Genomic DNA, 23,601 nt, shown 5'->3' on the forward strand with positions numbered 1-23,601 from the left:
AAATAATTCAATTAAATTCATTTGATTCAAGTCAGCTTTTTGAGTACCTGCTATGTGCTTGTTCCTGGGGGGAGTACAAAACTGAACACTACATGAGCCCTGCCCTATGGAGCTTACAGTTTCACTAAGAAGGGAGGGTGAGTAACTGTAATACAAGGTAGACTCATAGAATAGAGGTATAAAGAAGGTGCCACTGGCTGAGGGTGTCCTTGAAGGTCAGGAACCATTGAGACTTTTGGCATGGGAGCATAAGGGTGAAGTGATGAGATGTGTTAATGACATTCATAAAGCTGATGGGATCAAGCTTTGAGAGGCAGAGTGGTAAAAGCCTCTGGATTGCACAGCAAGCAAGCACGGACCAGCCACTGAACGTTTGGGGCAAGATGGCAGCGCTATGAGCACCTTCAGGCATGAGTCCCCACACACAGCAGAACAGAAGAGCCATCTGTAAGGTTCTGCAGCATCCAGCTTCAAAGTTCTAACTCTTCACTAAATTATACATATTAGACACATGATATATTTGCAGGTATACTTTCTGGATGTACTATATATATACAGGTAACTGTTCAGAGGACAAGGCTACTTTCTTATGCTGGGTGGCTGAAACTTGCTGGTAATAGTGCTGTCTTGTACAGGTCACATGCTTGTACAATACAGTGACAATGTTCTACAGTGATCCGGCTACCAAGCATGACCAGAAGCTATGAGTTCACTGACAGGACGGTCTCTACACAGCCAGTTCATAGACATTTCTGGAATAAGACTCTTCCTAAGCTCCAAAGCCTTGACAATGGACACTAACATGAGAGAATGCTGCATGAAGCATGTATTCTTCCCACAGAAAATGACCTCTGAGCCAATGTTCAACCGGGACATTTACAGTGTCACCACACTCGCCATACAAGGGGCCATGCTGATATGAAGGACACTTTGGCTTCTGCCTCAGCACACGAACCACCACCCATAAACCCATGTGTCATCACATTGGCCTACAGCAGACTCTGCCACCTGAGAACATCCCACAAGCAGGATGCAGGGCCTTCTCTAAGACCCTTCCATTGTGGACCTTGAAAACAGGATTTACAAGCAAGCCTGTAGCTGACCTTCCGGCTCCACGTGTACTGGGGGAGGGGCGGGGGAAGGTAAGCTCTGCAATGACATATAAGTGGGTCAGGGATTCCTATTCTCTATGTGATAGCCTTAAACTTGGAACCAATACTATAATTTAAAACATAAGACTTACTTTCACTTACATAAATAAGTGTTCTGGCTCTCTGTGTGTCTGTGTGCCACATGTGTGCAATGCTCACAGAGGCCAGAAAAGGTATGGGATCCCCTAGAACTGGAGATTCAGATGGTTGTAAGCTACCATGTGGGCATTGGGAAGTGAATTGGGTCCACTGGAAGAGCTGGAAGCACACTTAACTGCTGAGCCACCTCTCCAGAGCAAAACTATTATTTATATATATATATATATATATATATATATATATATATATATATATATATAAATGTTTGCATACTTTCATAGCTTGCAGAAGCATTGTACTGGCAGTGGTTGCTAAGTTGATTTTAACTGTGTGCTGTCTTTAGCATACCAAATACTAGGGTCAAGGGCATGAATCTATATATCCTTGCTAATGGAGTACATTCTTTAACTGTTTATATAAAAATCATAAATACAAGTAAATATGCATTTGTGTTTATGGGGGGCTAGAGCTCCAGAAAACCTAAACCCTACTCTGCTTCCAGTCACCACCATGGCTGACTGCACACTTTTACAACACAAAGGCTTTTCACCCAGTACACCTTTCTATACAGGCTAAAAAGAAAAAGGGTCGGTGGAAACCATCTTTAAAATGTACATGAAGGTCCAAGAGGGGAATATGCATCAGTAACTGGAATTTTCCTGCTCATCTGCTACTAACAATGATTGACAAGAAGGAAGATAACTGGAGTGCTTGGCCAGAGAGCAAGAAATTCCACCCAGGCTCTTACTATTGCTTTTCTCATTACCAGCTGTTTCCACAGGCACTGTTTATTTTGTTTTTTAAAGGGCAAGTAACCAAAGCTTATTGAATAGAGTAACAGCTCCCTGCAGCAGGGAGGTTTTGAAAATTAAATACCCTAGACCTACAATTTTGTGTGTGTGCATTTAGCATACAAGCTCACAGCAAGCGCCTGACTGTGACATGTGTGTCGACGTCAAAGGACAACTTTCAGGAGTCACTTCTGTCCTTCCTCCATACAGGTCCCGGGATCTGAACTCAGGTTGTCCATCGTGGTAGCAAGTGCCTTTGCTCCCTGAGCCTCGGATCCCCCACCCACTATTATGAGTAACTATAGGAATCTACCTGAATAACAGAGACTTATAAAACAAATCACTACATAATCACTTTGGAAGGTCGGGTTGATGATGAGGACTGTTTAACGAGCTAGCCTCCATGGAAAGTTATTATGGAGAAAGACCTTATGGAAATATTCATTGCCCAAACAAACTGATTACGGAATGTTTTTAATTGCAGAATCCTTGTAATGTTCACAGATGAAGAGCTAAGTTACTTTAAAATAAAAATTCTTACTCTACTAAGGGCAAGTCCAGGAGATAGAACACACTGAAGCCTTGCTTCAGTACATTTTAGGATAATTCACTTGTCATTTCTGTAGTAATTTATAAAGTATACTTAATTTTTTCAACCTAGTTTTCCAAGAACAAATGAATGGTTAATGAAAACTTGGCATACATTAAAAGTTGGAATACTATTCAGCTCTAAAGAAAAATGTAAAAAACAACAAAATTTACAGGAAAATGAAGGTACTTAGAGTGTATGAAATTAACTGAGGTCACACACTCTAAGAAAACCCTGCATGTTCTCCCTGGTATCCGGAATCTAGCCAGTAGTCTATGTGTAGATGCAACAAATGTTCATGTGAGAACGCAAAGAAAGGAGAACAAGAAAGGCTAACTGTGAGGAAGGAGGAAGGACTGAGTGAGTGCAGCTGAAGGACACGGGTCATGAAAGGGGGTACAAAGATAATCGCTCTTCTAGGCCTAACTCTGCCGGGACTTTTCATTTTTGGTGGTCGATACATACATAAAATATACCCAACAGTGAAGGTGTGAACTCCAGTGTGAAATGCACAGCTTCAGTTCTGAAGGGCTCCTCTAACTGTACACAGGTTCAATGGGACGCATAAACTTTAGGGCTAGTTAATTTTGGTATGCTATTTTTTATATGCAAGTTTTTTGTAATAAAGTTTGTAAAAATTAAACTACACTTAAGGCAGTTGCAAAAATTAAAATTAAAAGTCTAAATGTGTTTTTAAAGCATCACCTTTCCCTCCTTTGTCCTTTCACGAGTAAGCCATGGTGATGTTGAAATGTGGCACCGTCTCCTGTCACACTTGCACTTATCTCACAACATGCATAAATAAAACTGTCCATATTCTTTGTCTGAAGGGAATTTTAAAACTAGTATATATTTAATTATAGAAGAAAATAATACAACAGCTTCTTTGACCAGCACACATATGCCACGCACACGCAAAGCTACTTGGACTTGTTCAGTTTCTGGCTGTATCAAAGGTCTGAGTCTCCTTCTCCACCTCAGTCTGGTCTGAGTTTGAGACTCAAAGGGAAACCCGGAGTCTAACTCATAAAATGTCACTGTTCATGACCATCTCAAAACAACCACATGTAACTACTGGTTTAAGGTGAATTCAGGAAAAATGGGTTTCTGTTCTAGAACTTTCCTTTAAAAAGACCCCACCCATGTCCAGTCACTTGTGACACTACCAGTTGCACACCACTGAAAATATCAGCAAAACAAAGTTGAAAACCACTTTCCATACCTGCCTAAATTTTGCACGGGCCTCTTTCTCTTTCATTCTTCCGTGGGCAACTAAGTAATCAAATACTTCACCTGAATCAGAAAGGCAAAACAGGCAGTAAACACACATTGATTTTGGTTAACAACACACCAATGCCAAGTTTTGGCCTTACTTTTCAAGAACCATTTTCTGCTGTTTATACATGTCAAGAACTGACACAGAAATAGGAAAAGAATTACATGTGAAATTGAGAAGATGTGGCAGTTTATGATTTATGAAAACTCTTAAATAACCAAAAAAATGTGTCTTCTACTTCCACAAGTTATGTGAAGTGCAGTCAAATCTTTTATTACCTATTCTAATGAAGGAAACCCACAGGGCAGTCCAAAGTCACACTGGGCTTGGGTGTTGCAGTCACAGTACTTTCTCTTAAATTCCATCACACAGTCTGGTCCAACTCCACCACTCTTCCATGTACTATTCGCTGGCTATGCTTACGCTCATATCCCCAATACATCTTGGCAGTTACCCACAAGTGACACAGAAGCCCGTGACCCTCATCTGCACTCATGCCCCAAATGACCTGATGGCTGCCCCAGTCTCTTCACAGCTGTACCATACATACACCTTGATTTCCGTGATAGAACAGAGAGTAGACAGACCACAAATACGTGCTGAACTCATTAAAAGTGAACAGATGGTGTTGAAATTTTCTAGTGAATCTATGTATCTATATCTCTATATAAGTTTAAAATTTTTGTCTAGTCCCTAATGGTTAAAAGATTAATCTGAAATAAAATCTTGATACTACCAGAGTAAGGGAGATGTATTTCCTGTGTCCCCGTCAGCTGCACAATACAGATGTACATGTAGATTAACAACTCCCAGCCTCGGCTTCAGGACCCGACCACTGCGTGTGCATCCTGGGGCCGCCCGTATTTAGTAGAGACTCAATGCCAGGGCACACTAGCTGGACTCCTTAACCCCACACGGAGTGTTTCTAACCAGAGTCTCCTCACTTGCTGTGAGGATTACAGGAAACAGTGCATGTGCTTGGCACAGTGGCACAGTGAGTACTCAGTAAATGACACTTGTGTGGTGGTAAGAATACCGAGTGAGTGGGCGCTGCAGCTGCCTCCTCAGGGTGGGCGCTTCGGGATGCCTGTCCCCAGCTGTTATTTCCAGCTAACCCATCACAGTACCAACTCTAGACCCACGAGCGTCCAAACAGCAAACATCTGGGTCTCCTCTTAGACTGCGCACAGGTACCTTTCAGCCTGATGCTGCATGACTCAGCCTTTCACTTAACACTGTTGCCAACACTTCACTTCACCAATGACAGTGTGATCTTGAGGGCTCTGTCTTTGCTCAGCTGCATACTGTCAACACTAGAAAACCACCCTGTAAACATTTATAAGTATTGTTTGCATGAACAAGAGGAAGACTACATACTGTGCTAGAGGAGCCTGACATATACTTTAACAGGCTTCTTTCAATTAACCATGATTCAAAAGGCCATAGAGGAGGCCCTAGCCTTCGGGTCACTGAAGATCATCACTCTACCATTACTCAACCAGGGCCCCTGACTGACTGGCAGCGTCTGACTCAGATGCTCACTAGTGTGCAGCCCACATTCAATCTCAGGGTGTACGGAGATTTCAGAGGGAAGACTCAGTGCTTTGCTTCCCCGGCTTGCCTCGCCAGCATCGATTTTAGAAGTTGAAGGAAAGAGTCTAGATGCGCGGCCAAAGAACCACGGCTATTCTTGTTAACAAAACCACTGCTTGGTGAAACTCAAAGAAAACCCACCATCTTCCATTTTCCTGGAGTCATAACAGAATCAAGGTCCAACAGGTTTGGGCTAGTTTTTATTCTCTGTCTCTCTCGGCTTCTCTCTCTCAAGACATAAACCTGGAACCTTTCTAGCCACACTGCTCCTCACTGCCCCTCCATATGCTGCAGCCTTCCTCAACACCAACAGACTGACTGCACAACAGTGGAATCAGCTCCACATGCACACTCTTGCGGAGGACCCTGTATAAAAGCAGAAAGGTACCCACTGGCTTTTGGAGACCTATCATTTCTTAGATCAAAGCACGTCTAACCTCCTTCTCTAAATTTTAGATCGCTGCAATGTAGAAAAAAAAATATGAGTTTACGGACCTGAAAGTAATATCCAAAGCTCAGATATTATGGAACTGTATGGAACTATAACTTAAAGACACAAAACCAAGTCTTATGTAGCATCCCAGTGCATCAACCCTATACCGATGGGCCAGGATGCAGCTCTGTGGCAGAGCACCTACCCAGCACAGGGCCCTGTGCTCAGTCCCTAGCACCACAAAAGACAAACAAAGGAACAAATCAAGAAACAAATTTTAAAAACCTACACTGAAATATTTTCAGGGCAAAAAAAAAAAAAAGTTTTGGAGAAAGCAAATTTACTAAAACATTTAATATGCAAAAACAACTTAAGAGCAATTACATATGTTCAGTATTGAAAATAAAAAGTTTAAAAATCAGAGAAGCCACACTATATAAATGAATAAAACAATTCTAGTCCTCTCAGTTTTCAAATGCTAGTTCTCTGTCTTTTTTAAATCATGCCTTTAACTATTTTGGTTTTACTTTCTCAATGATGTAACTCTATAAAATACAAACACCTTTTTAAGAAGTCCTAATGGAATCATACTTTGAGTCAAGTGTCTCTAATTTAAAGGAAAGTAAAGGAGATAAAAGCGACTTTCTATTATTTAATCAACACATCGCGCACGCGCGCGCGGACACACACACACACACACACACACACACACACACACACTCCTCCTGTGACCCTGTAATTGTCAAAGCATATGTTGTATTCTATATTGCACATGGACTCTGCTACTCTCCATTAACTCAACCCTAACTTACAGGACATATAGATCAACAGTTGCTGAAATACAACTCTCATAAATTGCCTTAGCAACGTATATATGCTGAAGATCTGTCATATATAAGCAGTCAGTTAAATAAATATCCGACCTAGAGGCATGCATTCACTATAGATTTTATTAAATACGTTATGCATTTGGGATTTCTGCTTATAGTCAAGGGCTATACATAAAATGTTACTTTAATATTTAAGTAAGCAAATTAAAACATTGAAAATTTGACAAACCAAAATTTAAAAGACCCTAAGTAATTTTTAAATAAGCCAAAAGTTCTGTTTATATTGTAGTCTTAGCAGGTCTTGAAAGCAAACACTGAATTTTCATCAAGAGGCAATTAAAGGGTATGTTAGCAAAACTACAGATTATGATGAAGGCATAGATGTTGCGATGAGCTGTTAAGTACCATTAATTCCACGCTCATCAAACATGACGTGTTTTCTGAGCCCACTCATTCTTACCCCCACTTGCGTATTCCATGACTAAGTAAAGTGTCTTCTCTGTTTCAATAACTTCAAACAGTTTCACTGAAAAAAGAAGAAGTATAGCTCTATAACTGACAGCATAACATGGGTACTTTTTCTGTAAACCTCAGGCAACAGTAAGTAGAATATTAGAATGCTTTCTAAACTGAATAATTCTAATTTTACAATAAAAAAGCAACTCAAGAGTCATTCCTCCGGGCTGGAGAGATGGCTCGGAGGCTAAGAGCACTGGCTGCCCTTCCAGGGGTCCTGATTCAAGTCCCAGCAACAATATGGTGGCTCCCGGCCATCTGTAATGAGATCTGGTGCCCTCTTCTGGAGTGCAGGCACATGTGTAGGCAGAACATTGTACACATAATAAATAAATAAATCTTAAAAAAATAAAAAAGTTATGACTCCTCTGCAACGAAACTACTTACACCTTGCCCCTGAACGACCTGAAGCCAACATATGAGTTACACAGGGTTTGGGGTGAAAAGCCATAAGCTTTTCTAGTTAGAATAAGATAATAAAAAGAGAAATATTTTTAACATATGCCCTTTAATCCCAGCACTTGGGAGGCAGAGGCAGGTGGATTTCTTTGAATTCCAGGCCGGCCAGGATTACAGAGAGACCTTGTTTCAAAAACAAAAACAAAAACAAAATGGCAACAAGAGAGATGGGGATAGGAGAGGAAAGACAGGAGGACAGGGGGGGAGGAGACCTTAAAAACAGGAAGACAGAATTTTAATGAAAGCTTAGAGATAGTGCAGCAATAAAATAATCATAAAGTGTTAGCGTTTGGTATAAAAACAAAACTTACATTTATGTGATACTAAAAAACTTATAGTAAAAATAGAAATAGACTTACACAAGAACTGCTCACTAAGAATAATCACATTAATGACTACATACAGAGAAAATCTTTAAAAATGCAAGATATAATGTAAAAATAAAAAAGTAGATTAAAAACAATCTTTTCTTTACTACTTAGAATCAAGTGATATTATATAACATATATCTGATCAGTAAATTTATTTGTAAAGGGGAGCAAAATCTAAACCTACTAAAACAATTCACTAAAATTGAAATTAACATCAAGCTTACCTCAAAATGCATTATTCTGCTTTTCAAAACTACATTAAGCTCAAATGTTTATTAGTAAGATATATGTAATTCTTCTCTATTACTAGCTGACGGCGCACAGTCTCTGATTTAACAAGGAGAGTCTGTGTGCATCAGTTACACTGAAGTGTGGTGAGTGTGTGGTCCAGCAGGAGACACAGGAGCAGCCGAGGAGAGCTGCCAGACCTCCAGGGCTGCGTCACCTCACCACGTCTCACCTGCCCCAAGCTTTCACTTCTCTTCTCTTTCTAGGGAGCAACAGTAAAATCCTACACATTCAAAGGCCTTTCAATGAAAAGAAACATTTGTCATAAATTGTATGTTTAGATTTCATACCTACCTATGTTAGGATGGTTCAGTATCTTCATTATTCGTACTTCTCTAAACAACTGTTAAAAAAGATAAGACATACTCCTGTTTAAAGAGCAGAAAAACTCAAGCAGAAGCCAACTTAACTTCCATTTGAAACCCTCACTCGCTCACAACTGTCCATTCTGGCAGAGAAGCTAAGCAGACAGACATCTGCTTCTTGGTCCCACCCTTGCATAATGAGCAAAGCAACTCAGCTCTCTGCATTGACTGGAGAGGTTCATCTCTGTTTGGTACGTGGGAATTATCCCCTAGTGGCAGGAACTCCAAGGCCTGGACATCCTGGTCACAGACATTGACATCCTCACCCATTCCCACCAGGTGGGATGCCCCATCCAGGTACGTCCCAGATGTAGCTGGCCCATTATAGCTTCCATGGCCTAGGACACACCCATGCTGGGTCCCCAGGCTCTGGGGGGGCAGCCACCACCTTGGCTACTTTCCAGCATGCCTTATCCTAGGACTCTTCCAATGGACACCTCCGACCCAGAGCCTCTTTTTGGCTCTCCCATGGGTCACCCAGGTCCCACACCTCCAAATGATGGCCTTCTCTTTTGATGCCTGCCCCCCATGGATATACTGGTCCTCCAAGATCCCCTTCCCTATGGCTACCAGCAGGGGCTCCTCCCTTCCCCCAGACCTACTCCACAGCCCTCAGTTCCACCTCATGGTCCACTTCGGGGCCCACTTCCTCAGTAAATTGACCTCCTTTGTCTCCATCTTATAGCTTTGCAGTATCTTCATTTCTTGGACCAATCAGAGTCGCTATAGTTCATCAGAGCTAACGTACTGACCCCTTTCAACAACTCTGTCCCATTTCAACGCCATTTTTCCACAGGGGATTTTTCTTCATTTTCGTTTTAAAGTGTTGGTCCTAATTATTTTACACATGTATAGAGAAAACAAAGCTATTCTTCTTGTTTTAAAAAGATATGCTTTCTCAGAATAAAATCTAAAATTGTGTAACCACAAGTTATGTTTCTCTAATGATTTACTAACAGACTAAGAGAGAATGAAAAAATACTCAACATAATTAGCCATTAGGGGAATAAAACTCAAACCTGAAGTCAGAGCACCTGACACTCATTAGCACGAGTGCTGTCTGTAAAACAGGACACAAGAGAGCAAACTGCAAGAATGAGAGAGAACGTGGAAGTCTCTGGAATAGCTGATGGGAATGCCAGGCTAGAGGATACCATGGGAAACAATATTTATAAAGGAATTTAAAAATCACCATATAATCTATAGACCACACACTTGAGAGAATTGAAAATGAGGGTTCAAACAGGTGAGGGAGCAGGGCGGAGAGCCAGGGAGCTGAGCATCTTTTAACAGAGAGCATCTCAGGAGCAAGATATTAATCTTCCCAGCACCTGCCTTCTTGTAGGGACGGGGAGAGGAGCAAAGGTTTTAGGTAGCAGTAAGACTTTACCCTGAGGGACAGCTATTGCCAACATTGCCCCTTGTGCACACATCATTTGTCTGGGGACAAGTAAGGAAAGTGTGTTCACAAGGATTTCAGCTCTATGCTGGTTTTTACTTCTTTCTTGTATTTAAGCCAGGACACTGATGTTTCCAGCACATGTGAATTAGTGAGAGAACGCAGAGCTAAGTCCATTCAGGCTTCATGTTTCAGGTCGGCTGTGAGCTGGATGGTAAAGTCAATATTTGTTACAACTGTGCTAAGTGAACTAGAGGAAGCCTTGGCTATAAACAGAGCCTTTATTTACTGTGTGGACTCAGACAGCTACTCTAATTGTTCAGGGCCTTTGTTACTTCCTTCTGAATTCCTGGCTTTGCTCCAGGTAGCTGAAGTCACCAAATGATCCCTTTGGATACTGTTCCATTCATTCCTTCCAGGTCAGGGCCAAGGTCAGGATTAGTGAAGCTTCACAGTGTCAGTCAATACTTTCCTCAGTTAGGAGAATTTTCTCCTCTTTCTTCTCAACTAATTTCTGTTCCTTCCAATCCCTTCTATTTCTTCTTGCTATTATTCTTTTGTGTGGCGGGGAAAATCTGCTGTACGGAAACTATGGACTGGACATGGCCTCATCACTTATCATCCTAATTCCACTGAAACGCCTGTAGTTGAGGGTCAGCCAGAATGTGTCTTATTCTGCAGTGCTGCCTGTGACCTCCTCGTGTCACCGCACTTCTCTGTGGCTCCCTTATCTTAAAGACAGAGGACGATTCTGTGGTCACAGGTAATTTGCTTTTTCTAGGCTGACTTGAGTTATAGTAAGCAAGGCTTGGCAAGGAGGGGCCGTGGGCTGGTGTCTTTCAGCACAGCCTTCTTAGCTTTTCAAGTACTTCATTTGGACATGAGTTTAGGAGGGACAAGAAGCTTTCTCTGCTACCACTGCAATTTGTGATAATCATGTCTGCATCCTTGGTAGAATTTTTGGCCCATTAATGAGTTGAGGTGTTGGCTCCTTTACTCTGCAGCAGACATTCAGTCCCTAGACTTACTCAGAAGCCTCATTCACTGAGAAATTATACATACGCTGTGCCTACATTAACAGAACGCTGTTGATTAAATGCTCGGCACCATAATTTATGGATTGATTATATCACTCCGTATTTTAGCATTCAGATATCTTACTGGGACTTCAATCAGATATTTTATGAAACTACTACTCTAAGATTTAAGTTACCTTCTTTCTGTTTGTTTATTTTCTGCTTTGCCTTGGTTTTTAGAGAAGGGTTACATGTAGTCCACGGTGGTGTACAACTCACTAGATAGCTCAGGCTAGTCTAGAACATCTATGCAGAGCAATGGCCTATCAGCAGCTCAGAGAAGCCAGCTACAAAGGAGAGCAACTGCCGAAAGGGTAGAAGAAGCAGAGCCCATATTATGAGCAGGAGAGAGGTCCTGGAGGATGGCGGAACTCTATCCAAGGCACTGGGCAGGCCTATGGCAAGGAAAGAGGGAGCTCGCTAGAGGCATGGGGGAGTTGAGTACAAACCTAGCAGGCCTCTGAGGTGGGAAGGAAGAAGCAGACTTAGCTGGTTGGATGTGGGAAGGCGAAAGACTCTTAAAGTAACTAAATGGGCTATAACTTTTAAAGCAGCCAAAGTAAAGTTTATAAGTAATGTCAAGATTCTTACCCTCTTCCACTTCCCTCAAGAGAAAACTCTTTATAGTAGAAACGAATACATATTTCTTAGTTAATAAAGGCCCAGAAACTAGAAGTTTTACAGTTCACAGAATATTGGCACACAAACAAAGAAACTACTGCCAAAGAACCAAGTGATTCCTTAGTTACCAATGCTCGATCCTCATACAGTGAGGGGATTGGAAACTGTCATGGTGGACCAGAAAGATTTCTCTAAGGAAGTGACTCAGACTGAACAAAGTGAAAAGGGGAGTTAGTGTCACACAATGGAAGCAAAGAAGAGCTGCAAATGCCAGGCAGCTAAAAGAAACAGCATGGACAGGATCGGATGGCAACTGAAGAGGAGGAATGGGGCATTAGCAAGAAAGGAAGATTTGTGGTCCCTGAGGTGGTACAGAGGAAGGTAGAGCCATGGGTAACATGCTAATGAGTCTGATTTTTAGGCTACCAAAAACGGAACTCCTCAAAGTGTAGGCAAAGCCAGCACGTTAAATATGTGTCTACAAGAAGACAAGCAGGACAGAACAGGTCACATGGAAGAGAGCGTCCTCAGGTGAGCATAAAGACCAAGGAGCAGTTGGTGCTGCAGAGGTTTGCTGCTTACATGATTTGCCCCATGCTCCTGTTCACAGAGAGGTCGCAGGATGATGGGGTGAGCGCGGCATGAGGTAGGTAGGGAGAGGTCATGAGTTCAACTCTGTATTTGGGTGTCTTGCAGAGAAGATTACAAGGAGATTTTAGGGTAGCCTGAGGTAAAGGGATAAACTCAGAGTTCACCAATAGGTAAAGACTGATACCCGGTTAACTTTGATTAGCCTAAGAAGAGAGTACAGAAGAAGTCCTATAGGTAAGCTCTGCAGAGCTTCACATGTAACAGCCAGCAACAGGACAATGACCTCATTAAGAAACAAAACAAAACAAACAAACAAAAACAGGAAGGGGGAAGTCTAAAAGAACAGAAGAAAACATATGGAGAAACAAAATCTTTGAATAAGTATTTGTTAAGTCAAGAAATAATTACTGAGCATGCGTTTCTGGCTCAGTGACATTTAGTTTGAACTATAGGACAGTTTCACTTCTAATTACTGCCTTTCTTCTTCATTTTATTCTACTATTTCTATCAAATGAGAAATTCATAATCATAGATCACCAGAGGACAGAGCAAGCATCAGGTGATGTGCCAGATAACCCTGGAGACAGGTAGGCTAAATCTTTTTTTTTTTTTTCCCTAGACAGGGTTTCTCAGTGTAGCTTTGGATGTCCTGGACTCACTTTGTAGACCAGGCTGGCCTTAAACTCATGGAGACCCACTTGCCTCTACTTCCCAGAGTGCTAGGATTACACGCATGTGCCACCACACCCAGCCGGCTAAGTGAAATCTTATAGAAACAACTTCTCCCTGAAGACTTCTGACAGCTGCCAGGCACACCCTAGCACACTGAGCTTATCACACTCAGACATTCAGATATAGAATGGCTGGAGTCCTTAAAAAACAGTTTTTGGTTTTTTGAGACAGGGTTTCTTTACATAGTTCTGTCTGTCCGGGAGCTCATTATGTATGTATACCAGGCTGACCTGAACTCACAGATATTTGCCGCTTCTGGATTCTGAGTGCTGTGACTAAAGGTGCTCACCACTATGCCTGTCTGAAAGACTGGAGTCTTTTTTTTTTTTTTTTTTTTTTTTACTTTTATCTGCATTTATTTTATGCAGAATTTATTCCCATGCCATCAGTTTTTGTTTCTTCAGTTTCTTCTGGGATATCTTCTTCCTCTGTGCCACCTCCTGCTCTGGCTTTGGAACAGTCTGCTCCTTTTCAGTGAGGATCATCTCGATGTGGCAGGGGAGCTCATGTGCGGGTTAATCCGGCCATGGGCTCTGTAAGTTCGTCGGCGCATCTTAGGTGCCTTGTTCACCTGGATATGTTCAATGACCAGGGAATCTACATCTAAACTCTTAAGTTCAGCATTACTCTCTGCATTTTTCAGCATGTGCAGCAAAAATTCAGCACTCTTTTTTGGCCACCGACCCTGAGTCCAGTCCCACTGCTTGGCCTGGGCGCACCTCCCAACCCCACCATTACACAGCCGGAATGGCACACACTGCTTCTTTAAAGTGACATCTTTCAGACACTTGGTGGCTTTTTGGATATGCACATCCTTGATGGCCTGGGCAGTTTCCCGGTGTTCTTAAAGTGAACACGAAGATTTGAACCTTTTGATTTGCATGATTTTGTAGCATTTTCTGGGTCAAGTGAGTAGTGAACCATCTTCGCAGGTCACCTCTGGCCGCTTACAGGAGCAAGACTGGAGTCTTAATCCAGAGACACAAACAGATTCGCAGTACACACTCATTAGACACATTTACTTTAGATGTATTTTTATAACCGCATGCAGCAGGCATATCATTAAATGTGTCAAAACTATGTCATTGCCCACTCTCCTTGACATTTAAGAGGATATCCTAAACTTGAAACACAGTTTGACTTCCGAGAGCCCATCCTTACCGCGAACACACAGTTCACACTAATGACAGATGTTGTAATTTTATTGGTATCACTTTTTAGAACACCGGAACACTTTCCCCTCAAAACACATTGCACTTTAGTTCAAGACACACTTCCTCCCAATCTTTATACTGTGTGTGAAAGACAAATAACTCCCAGTTAAAACCTCATGATCATCATTATTTTCAGTACTCTGTCCAGAACTAAATTCAGGTCAGAGCCGTGTTGCTGCTTCTAGCTTCATGGAGAATGGGGCATCAGGGATCATCTTGCTAACGCATGTGGCGGCAGCAGTATCTTGCAGAACGCCAAAAGAAAGAAGGCAGGGTGTGCGTGGAAGGATGAGGGAGAGATACGAAGGGAGGGCAAAGAGATCGCCCATCTTCTCTGATTTAAAAACAGCTTTTGCAGTCTACAACCCAGCTCACAAAAACCTAATACTTTATCACTTCAGTTTCATTGACCCAAATCAGACTTGGACAACAGGTTCCCTTCAGTCTACACACATGTAAAAGAGCTCTATGCATGAATACCCAGCACACACATGATTCACTCAGCTATAAAGTGAAGGATATGAGGAAGCATGAACACACCAGAGTAACTGACATTTATTTCCACACGTCTGACAGGCAGGCTTGCGAATAAACACTATGAAGAACTTGTGTTTTAACCCTGACTGAACTGTCTTCCCACAGCCCTGTGGTTTGTTCTATAGTCACAGTGATCACATACTTCAGCGTGGCAATGACTATTTCACAGAAGCTGTGGAGCAATTACTCAGCCTACCAGAGAGGGCTGTGCATTACTGGAGAAATCTCATTTATTTAAGTGACTCAGATCACCAGATACTGGCAGAAAATGGATGAGCCACTGGATAGATTATTATCAAGATTCCAGTTACTGAAATTTCTACACATCTGCTTATCCAAAATCTCTTATGTCCTAGCATAGAGATTCATATTCTACATAAATTTAATGCAACCTGTTATTTTAAAACATAATTCTGAGTTATGGTATTCTTGCTTTTACTCTAATTAATTAATTAATAGTTGTTAATTATGTGGACTTACTGTGTTGCCCAGGCTGGGCTCAAATTCATGATCTTCCTTCCTGCATTAGCCCCATTGGTAGCTGAAATTACAGGCAAGTGCTGCATGTCTGATTCTTGGTGTGTGTGTGTGTGTGTGTGTGTGTGTGTGTGTGTGTGTGTGTGTGTGTGTGTGTGTGTGTGTGTGTGTTGTTCTTCTTCTTGTTGTTTTTCTTCTTGTTGTTTTTCTTCTTCTTCTTCTTCTTCTTCTTCTTCTTCTTCTTCTTCTTCTTCTTCTTTCTTTCTTTTCTTCTTCTTCTTTCTCTTCTTCTTCTTCTTCTTCTTCTTCTTCTTCTTCTTCTTCTTCTTCTTCTTCTTCTTCTTCTTCTTCTTCTGCCTCCTCCTCCTCCTCCTCTTCCTCCTCTTCTTCAGATTTTGACAGTCAGGAAATCATTCTGACACAAAGAGCCATTTTTGTGATGCGTAATATAATTTTAAAAAATGAAAATAGGGGGCTAAAGAGGCAGCTCAGTGGTTAAAAGCACTAGTTGCTCTCCTAGATGATCTGGGTTTGACTCCTGGCATCCACATGGCAGGTCCCAACCATCTGTAACTCCTACTCCAGGGGATCCAGTGCCCTCTTCTGGACTCTGTGAACTGTATCCATGTGGCATACAGGCATATATGCAGGCAAACACACCCATACACATAAAATAATCAATTAAAAAATAAAAATTCACAAGCAATATGTAGAGATATAAGGATGTCAGCAGAGATGAACGTTTGCTGGTGACTAAAGGTGAAGAATCCTTCCTGTTCTGAAAACCTACTGTGCCCACTTCCAGAAAAGACGACATTCCCTGGAAATGACAATTCTGCAGTTAAAGCCTGTCAGTTATGAACAAAAACATCTCTTTGGTTTGCTCTTCACTCAGCACTACAGAATGCTTAAAAGAGCCGCAGAGAACACGAATGTGGTCACAGAACATACTCCAACCCCATGTGCATATGCAGCGATTCCTGGCCGCACAGAGGAAGGGAGTCACTTTTTAAACTATGAATTACATCAGACTGGACTCCAGAGGGTTAAAACAACTGACTAGGGCGGAGTAGAAACACTGAAAACACATTTCCAAAGACCCAACTATTTTTAAGAACTTTGTATTTGAGAGAATTTAAACAGTTGGTGCCTCAGATGCAGATTTGTTTATCTATGGGGATGCTGAAAAAGGAAGGAACTATTTCCTACAGACATAGGACAGGATGAACAGGGAGAAATCGGCTTACAGTTAGATGAAACCAGAGTAAGATTTGGTCAGATACTTCTAACAATGAGGCCGGGATGAGTCTGCATCCTGTCTCTACTTTCTGTTTAACAGATTGTCCATCTCATGGAGTCACATTGGGTATTCTTGCTGGCAGGACTGGGGACACGAAGGGGAAGCAGACAACTTGCTCTCTGCACTCTGATTCTGGGATATGACCGACTGAGAGACGCTGCTGATGTGATAGGCAAGGACAAGTCTAAGTGTTCTATAAACAGAGGCAGACAAACCGTGGACTTTTCACAGAGAGAGGCTTAGCAGATACAACCTGCATCATCTGTGTGTGTCTGGAAAAGCAACCACGCTCTTCACAGACATTTCCATCGGCAGCCAGATCAAATGAGCAATGATCACCTTCATGGTCACATGTTCTAATGCTCTAACCAGCAAAATTAATGTTTTTTGACCTCTTCTGGGAAAGACCAGGGAGGGAGCCACATTCTTGGGTATCTTGGCAGGAATTCCAAATGTCACTTGAAATCACTGCACCTACCAGAGTAATCCATAGGGTGACTCAGAAAAAGTATAAACCATGTAGTGGGAGGTGGGCAAGGCCCAGAGTGCAGTTTGACAATGGTGTTCTTAAGAGGCCCTGGCACAAAGGCATCTTCAGGTAATTCATCAGCCCCGAGAGGGAATCTTTTGTCCTTCACACAGTTGATCCAGGTTGGATGAAAGCTGGTGCTATGAGAAGACAGGTTCCTGAGAGACTACCACATGTCAGTTCTGTACTAGCTACATTCCCAGAAAAAGAGCCCAGCAAAGCCAAGTCCTCACAGAGACTATAACATGTCAGTACTGAGCCACCTCATATCTCAGCAAAGAGCCCAGCAAACCCAAGTGCTCACTAAGCAGACGCATCTGTGCTTTGCAGTTTCACTGGTTTCAAATGTAAAAGGAATCCATGAAACCCGGAGACAGATCTCTACAGAGAAATGCATAAGAGTTCAGAGCTACCTGGCACTGGCCAATGGAAAGAAGGTTCTGACTGACAAATGCAAAATTCCAGTCTTATCCGAGAATCATGGAAATTGCGGGTAAACATAGCATAAGAATTGCTTTTGGGATTCTCTCTTGCTACTGAAATCACAATGAATATAATTTCACCAAACAGCACACATAGCTCCTACACTACAACAGTTGCTTCGCTCTTAAAACACTAAGTGCGTATCTGAGAAGGTTTCCCGCTGAAGTACAAATGAAGTCGACAGCCCTGGCTACTGAAACAAGGCCCGTCCTAACTACTTTCTCGTCCTCCCTTCCCGCTTTGCTTTCTTCCTTTGCTGGAGCACTGTCTACTGTGATTTACCATCTAAGACGAATCTGCATAAAAGAAGAGCCAAATGCAGCGATGAAAGGAGATGTGCCTACAGGAAATATTACACCTAAGTAGGTTTTTACCTAAGAAGAATTCTACATACATCAAAACTTGGGGCTCAGAGGCTAGCGGCAGCTGCTGTTCACAGAGTGGTTATAGCTCAGGGTCTGGCGCCAGCACCCACATAGCATCCTGCAAACAGCTCTGACCCCAGCACGAGGGCTCTGGCATCTCAGAAGGGCTCCATGTCCACACTCAGGCATGTACAGCCCACATACACGGACACACACATATAAGAAAAACACTACACAGTGTTTGGTACAAAGTCGAGTCTTACATATCAACGGCGATTCATATGGCACACACATCTTGCTAAAGTCTATGCAAATATTCCCAAATCTGAAGCTCAGCGAATCCCAAACACTTCTCTCTAAGTATTTGGAGTACATGATTTTCAACCCGCATTAGACACATTTCAGACAACGTTATAACCAGCCATAATTATTACATCTTAGATCCTGTCTTTTCTTCATATACTGACAAAATATGCTGTACCTAACAAAAGATTTTATAGACTTTATAGACAATTATATATTAACAAACTTTCACATTAGTTATTAAATTAATTAAATACCTTTTGTAGACTGGTAGGGTTCAGCTGAGTTTTGTCTATTATTTTCACAGCTACCTAAAAGAGAGAATCATTAAACCACATTTGAAATATGTAATTCAGTGCATAAACTCTGCAAAGAAAATAGTTTTGTTTCACTCTTAACTACACACCATTTACTTCTATGTGGATGCTCACACAATTGGAAGGCGTGGTCCTAATAGCTTGGCAGCCTTACAGCATAATTTATCAACTTGTCATCCAACTCCCAATTCCACATCAATGGAATTAAGCTTTTGCTGTTTCTTCTATTTTTCTCCTTTTAAAATTGTAAAATTCATCTTCTATCTTAGTATTTTTCTTAAAATCTTGATAGGCAACATTATAGGAAGAGTGGCTTTTAAACTTATATTTTTGGCAAATGAAACTATTGTGCAGGCAAAGAAACTGGATACACAGACTTTCTTTCTTCTCTCTTTTCCTTTTTTGGTTTTTTGAGACTAGCTGTCCTGGACTTGCTTTGCAGACCAGGCTGGCTTTGAACCCTGCTTTCTGAGTGCTGCCAGACTTTCTAATAGCAAACTAAAACCACCAAGTACAGCCAGTGTCTGAAGAGCTCCTAGGGTAGAACGGACAAGAAGGAAGGTACTCAATGGGATCACCATGGCATTATGTGCACAGGAACTGAAAGCTTTCTAACACTTTGTGGAAGAAAGCAATCCAATCCTAATTCAAAACTTTGAGTATTTACTGAAATAGTCTGTACTAAATAGTGTAGTTTACTGTATACACTATAAATTTAGAGTACACATACATGTAAATATATACATTTTTACTGTTCCACAATAATGTCAAATGCATGAGATTAGTGGGACGGGTTTCTGCAAGCCAATATTCTTAGCACTTAGAAAGTGGAAGCAGAAAGATCCAGATTTCAAAGTCAGTTTCAGCTGGGTAGCAAGTTCAAAGCCAGCCTGGGCTACAAGAGACCCTGTCTAACCCCTCACCAATTAAACAAGCAAGCACATTTTAGAAGTGCGTTCTCTTGTCATCTGAAAAAATTATCTGTATAGTAGTAATATTAGCTCGATGTTATCTCCAAACAGATAAAAGTTAGTGTGTGATTTTTCTACACATTTACACCTATCTTAGCCTAAGTAGTAATTCATAAAAACTTATCCCAGCCTTATTTCAAAGGCAGAGTAGCAACAGTACCCAGGGGTGTTCACATGATAGGTAAGTTGAGGACAGCTAATCTGTAGCACACCTGTCCTATCAGCGATGCTACAAGGTAGGGGGAGCCTTTCCTTAGTGTTAAAAGGTCAGCAGTTCTGCCACAAAATGGACCTGTCTGCAAATGCTCTGTGCACATATATCCCAGTATGTATTAGGCCACAGGTGCCATTTATTCCCCAACACCAACCATGAGAAAGCTTCTTAACAAGACCCAGGCAAATATCAAAAGGCATTATGCAAACTTACCTCTCTACCTGTTAGAACATGTCTTGCCAATTTCACTTTGGCAAAATTTCCCTTCCCTATTGTCTTCTGTAAGCGGTAATTTCCAATATGAGGCTGTTCATCTGTTGCTGACGTAATGGAGTTTCTACACCGGGGAATGTTCTGTCTGCTACTTGATTTGGTCGGCGGGATGTGTGCTTCAGTATATCCATCCACAGATGTATGCTAGGAAAAAGCACGAGAGCTCATGGTCACTTAGACAATTATAAAAGGATAATCAAAAGACAACAAATAGCCAGGTGATGGTGCATGCCTTTAATCCCAGCACTTAGGAGTCAGAGGCAGGCAGATCTCTGTGAGTTTGAGGCCAGCCTGGTCTATAGTGAATCCAGGACAGCTAGGGATACACAGAGAAACCCTGTCTTGAAAACAAACAAAGATTACAAATAATTTTCATTAACAGTTCAACTTCAATGGAATTACACCATACTACACAATTTTAAAATGTGAACGCACTGTTCATTATATTTTCCTGACCAGTAGGTACCAACAAAAATTTCCACACATCTTTACGTCTGTATTTTGGTTTTCAAAATAGTTAGATGGATTGCTGGGTACCTCATAGACCACTGTTTCTGTAAAGGCGTTTCCATTTTAGGTTGAGTGACACTGCCCACGCTCATCTCATTTGAAGGGCACCATTTTTCCTACCATGACAAACACCCTCACAAATGTGGTTAGCTCTCTAATCCAGGCTTCTTAATCTTGTCTACTTGTTGACTTTAATCTTTTTTTTTTTTTTCTTCTTTTTCTTCTTTTTGAGACAAGGCCTCATGTATACTGGCCTGACATCAAACTATGTAGGATATTTTATGATTGTGAACTTCTGATCCTCTAGTCTCCACCCCCTAATGTTGAGGCTGCAGGAGTGTCCCCCCATACATGATGTACGCAGTGCTGGGAATCAATTTGACAGGATCTAGGAGACAAGTCTTCTGGCACACCTTTGAGGAGTTATCTAAATGAGATTAATAAAGGTGGGAAAATCCACCTTAACATGGGTGCCATCACTCTAAGGGCTGAGGTTCTGGCCTGAATAAAAAGGAGGAAGTGGGCTGAACTCTGACTTCCTTCTCTCTCTGCTTCCTGACCCTGGATACAGTGTGCCCAGCGGCTTCACGCTCCTACTAACACGCCTTCCTTGCCATGATGGGCGGTGTTCCTTGAACTGTGAGCCAAAATAAAACACATCATTCTTCTCCCGGGTGACTTCCTGCCAGGAGTCTTGTCATAGCAACAAGAAGAATAACTAGTTTACTCTCTAACCCAGGAAAGTCCAAATATTTATCTACGTGCAATCATGCTGAGACACGATGCCAGGCAAACTCTTAAAGTGCTTGTTTTTGAGACAGGGTTTCTCTGTGTAGCCTTGGCTGTCCTGGAACTCTCTCTGTAATCCAGGCTGGTTCCAAACTCACAGAGATCTGCCTGCCTCTGCCTCCTAAGTGCTTGGATTAGAGGCATGAACCAAGTCTTTATTTTCCATAATTAAAACCGTATTTCTATAAGAGAAGAAACCCTTGTGTGTACAATAAAACACTGTAGCTTGTAACATACAACAGTGAACTCTGAGCCAGTGTTTCAGGCGTATTTGTTGGCGCTGTGTGATGTGGCGGTGCACAGTGTAACCTGTGGGTGTTGTGTGTTCAAACCCCAAGGCTGCAGGAAGCCACACTTGTGAAGTATGGCAGTGCTGCCAGAGACCCCTTAGATTCACTGTGTGTTTGGTTTTAAACTAATACTTAGTCACTGAGCTACAATATAAATTCTATTGATAAATTATCATGTGCCGTTTGTACTTGATGATGGTGGACTCTGGGGACCCAGGTGGGCTCCTTTGTCTCAGATGCAAGCATATCTATCAAGAGTCCTCTGAGACTCCTTGTTCTGGGGCAGGCTGGCTCCCTGCCCCTCTAAATAGGGAAGGAGGAAAATAGTAAACAAATAACTTATTATAGTCACTGTGTGCAGGCTGGAGAGAATGGCTCAGTGCTTAAGAATGTGTACTGCTTTTGATGAAGACCCAAGTTTGGCTTCCAGGACCCTTATCCAGTGGCTTACAACTGCCTGTACCTCTAGCTCCAGGGGATCTGATGCTCTCTTCAGACTTCCACAGGCCCTGCACTAACATGTACATACCTACATACAGACACAGAACTAATAAGTAAGAATGAGCTCTTTAAAACAATGCTGTGGGTGTTCGCAGCCGTCGCCGTGCCGCCGCCGCTCTCTAACGCCAGCGCCGCCTCTCGCTTGCCGAGCTCCAGTCGAGGGAGAAGGGGGGTAAGTAAAGAGGTGCCCTTACCATGGCTCGTACAAAGCAGACTGCCCGCAAATCCACCGGTGGCAAAGCACCCAGGAAACAACTGGCTACAAAAGCCGCTCGCAAGAGTGCGCCCTCTACTGGAGGGGTGAAGAAACCTCATCGTTACAGGCCTGGTACTGTGGCACTCCGTGAAATCAGACGCTATCAGAAGTCCACTGAACTTCTCATTCGCAAGCTCCCCTTCCAGCGTCTGGTGCGAGAAATTGCTCAGGACTTCAAAACAGATCTGCGCTTCCAGAGTGCAGCTATTGGTGCTTTGCAGGAGGCAAGTGAGGCCTATCTGGTTGGCCTTTTTGAAGACACCAACCTGTGTGCTATCCATGCCAAACGTGTAACAATTATGCCAAAAGATATCCAGCTAGCACGCCGCATACGCGGAGAGCGTGCTTAAGAGTCCACTATGAGGGGAAACATTTCATTCTCAAAAAAATTTTTTTTTTCCTCTTCCTGTTATCAGTAGTTCTGAATGTGAGATATTTTTTCCATGGGGTCAAAAGGTACCTAAGTATATGATTGTGAGTGGAAAAATAGGGGACAGAAATCAGGTATTGGCAGTTTTCCATTTTCATTTGTGTGTGAATTTTTAATATAAATGCAAGATGTAAAGCATTAATGCAAGCAAAATGTTTCAGTGAACACATTTCAACAGTTCAACTTTATAACAATTATAAATAAACCTGTTAAAATTAAAAAAAAAAAAAAATAAAACAATGCTGTGTCCTTGAGAACCGCTAGAAGGCAAACCATTTCTAAAAGGAGTTAGTACTTTTTTGTTTGTTGTTTTGCTATCTGCTACTTGCTATTTGTTCTTCAGTTATTGTAGATCATTCCATGGTGCAGATAACATAAGAAGAAGGTAAATACAACCTTGCTGATGGACTCTCCAAGACACGGTCACACACGTGAGGCACACATATGCACGCAGGCAAAACATACATATAAAATAAAGTAAATTGAATCTAAAAACTTAAGGTGGGATTGATTACCCTGTGAATACAAGAAAAAGGAGAACTGTGTTGGATGTTTCACTGGGTAAGAGATGTTTCATTGCTTGAACTATTTCTGACTTGGTACTGAAATCAGAAGGCAGCCTGGCAAGTTCTGGACAACTATGTGCCGTTTGTAAATACCAG

The 23,601-nt window shown here is 41.9% G+C and overlaps 2 protein-coding genes and 1 pseudogene across 3 annotated transcripts in view; 1 reads left to right on the plus strand and 2 right to left on the minus strand.

Moving 5' to 3' along the window:
- The window catches only part of Mark1 (microtubule affinity regulating kinase 1), a 98,319-nt gene that overhangs the window by 31,197 nt on the left and 43,521 nt on the right, over positions 1-23,601 (minus strand). For both annotated transcript variants that reach the window (XM_051148079.1, XM_051148078.1), the window contains exons 2-6: positions 20,104-20,307; positions 18,646-18,699; positions 8,691-8,739; positions 7,223-7,288; positions 3,853-3,923 (exon numbers count right to left, since the gene is read on the minus strand). In XM_051148079.1, the coding sequence (XP_051004036.1) occupies positions 3,853-3,923; positions 7,223-7,288; positions 8,691-8,739; positions 18,646-18,699; positions 20,104-20,307 (444 nt within the window). The remainder of the gene's footprint in view (positions 1-3,852; positions 3,924-7,222; positions 7,289-8,690; positions 8,740-18,645; positions 18,700-20,103; positions 20,308-23,601) is intronic.
- On the minus strand, positions 13,506-14,104 carry LOC127190824 (60S ribosomal protein L17-like; annotated as a pseudogene).
- Positions 22,345-22,902, plus strand: LOC127190827 (histone H3.3A). Its single transcript, XM_051148085.1, has one exon. The coding sequence runs from the start codon at positions 22,449-22,451 to the stop codon at positions 22,857-22,859; it is 411 nt and encodes a 136-aa protein (XP_051004042.1). The 5' UTR covers positions 22,345-22,448; the 3' UTR covers positions 22,860-22,902.

Source organism: Acomys russatus, chromosome 6, assembly GCF_903995435.1.
Source record: "Acomys russatus chromosome 6, mAcoRus1.1, whole genome shotgun sequence".
NCBI classification, from domain to species: Eukaryota; Metazoa; Chordata; class Mammalia; order Rodentia; family Muridae; genus Acomys; species Acomys russatus.

Coding starts and splice junctions, on each gene's coding strand:
- LOC127190827 (XM_051148085.1), top strand. CDS start 22,449: ATGGCTCGTACAAAGCAGACTGCCCGCAAATCCACCGGTGGCAAAGCA.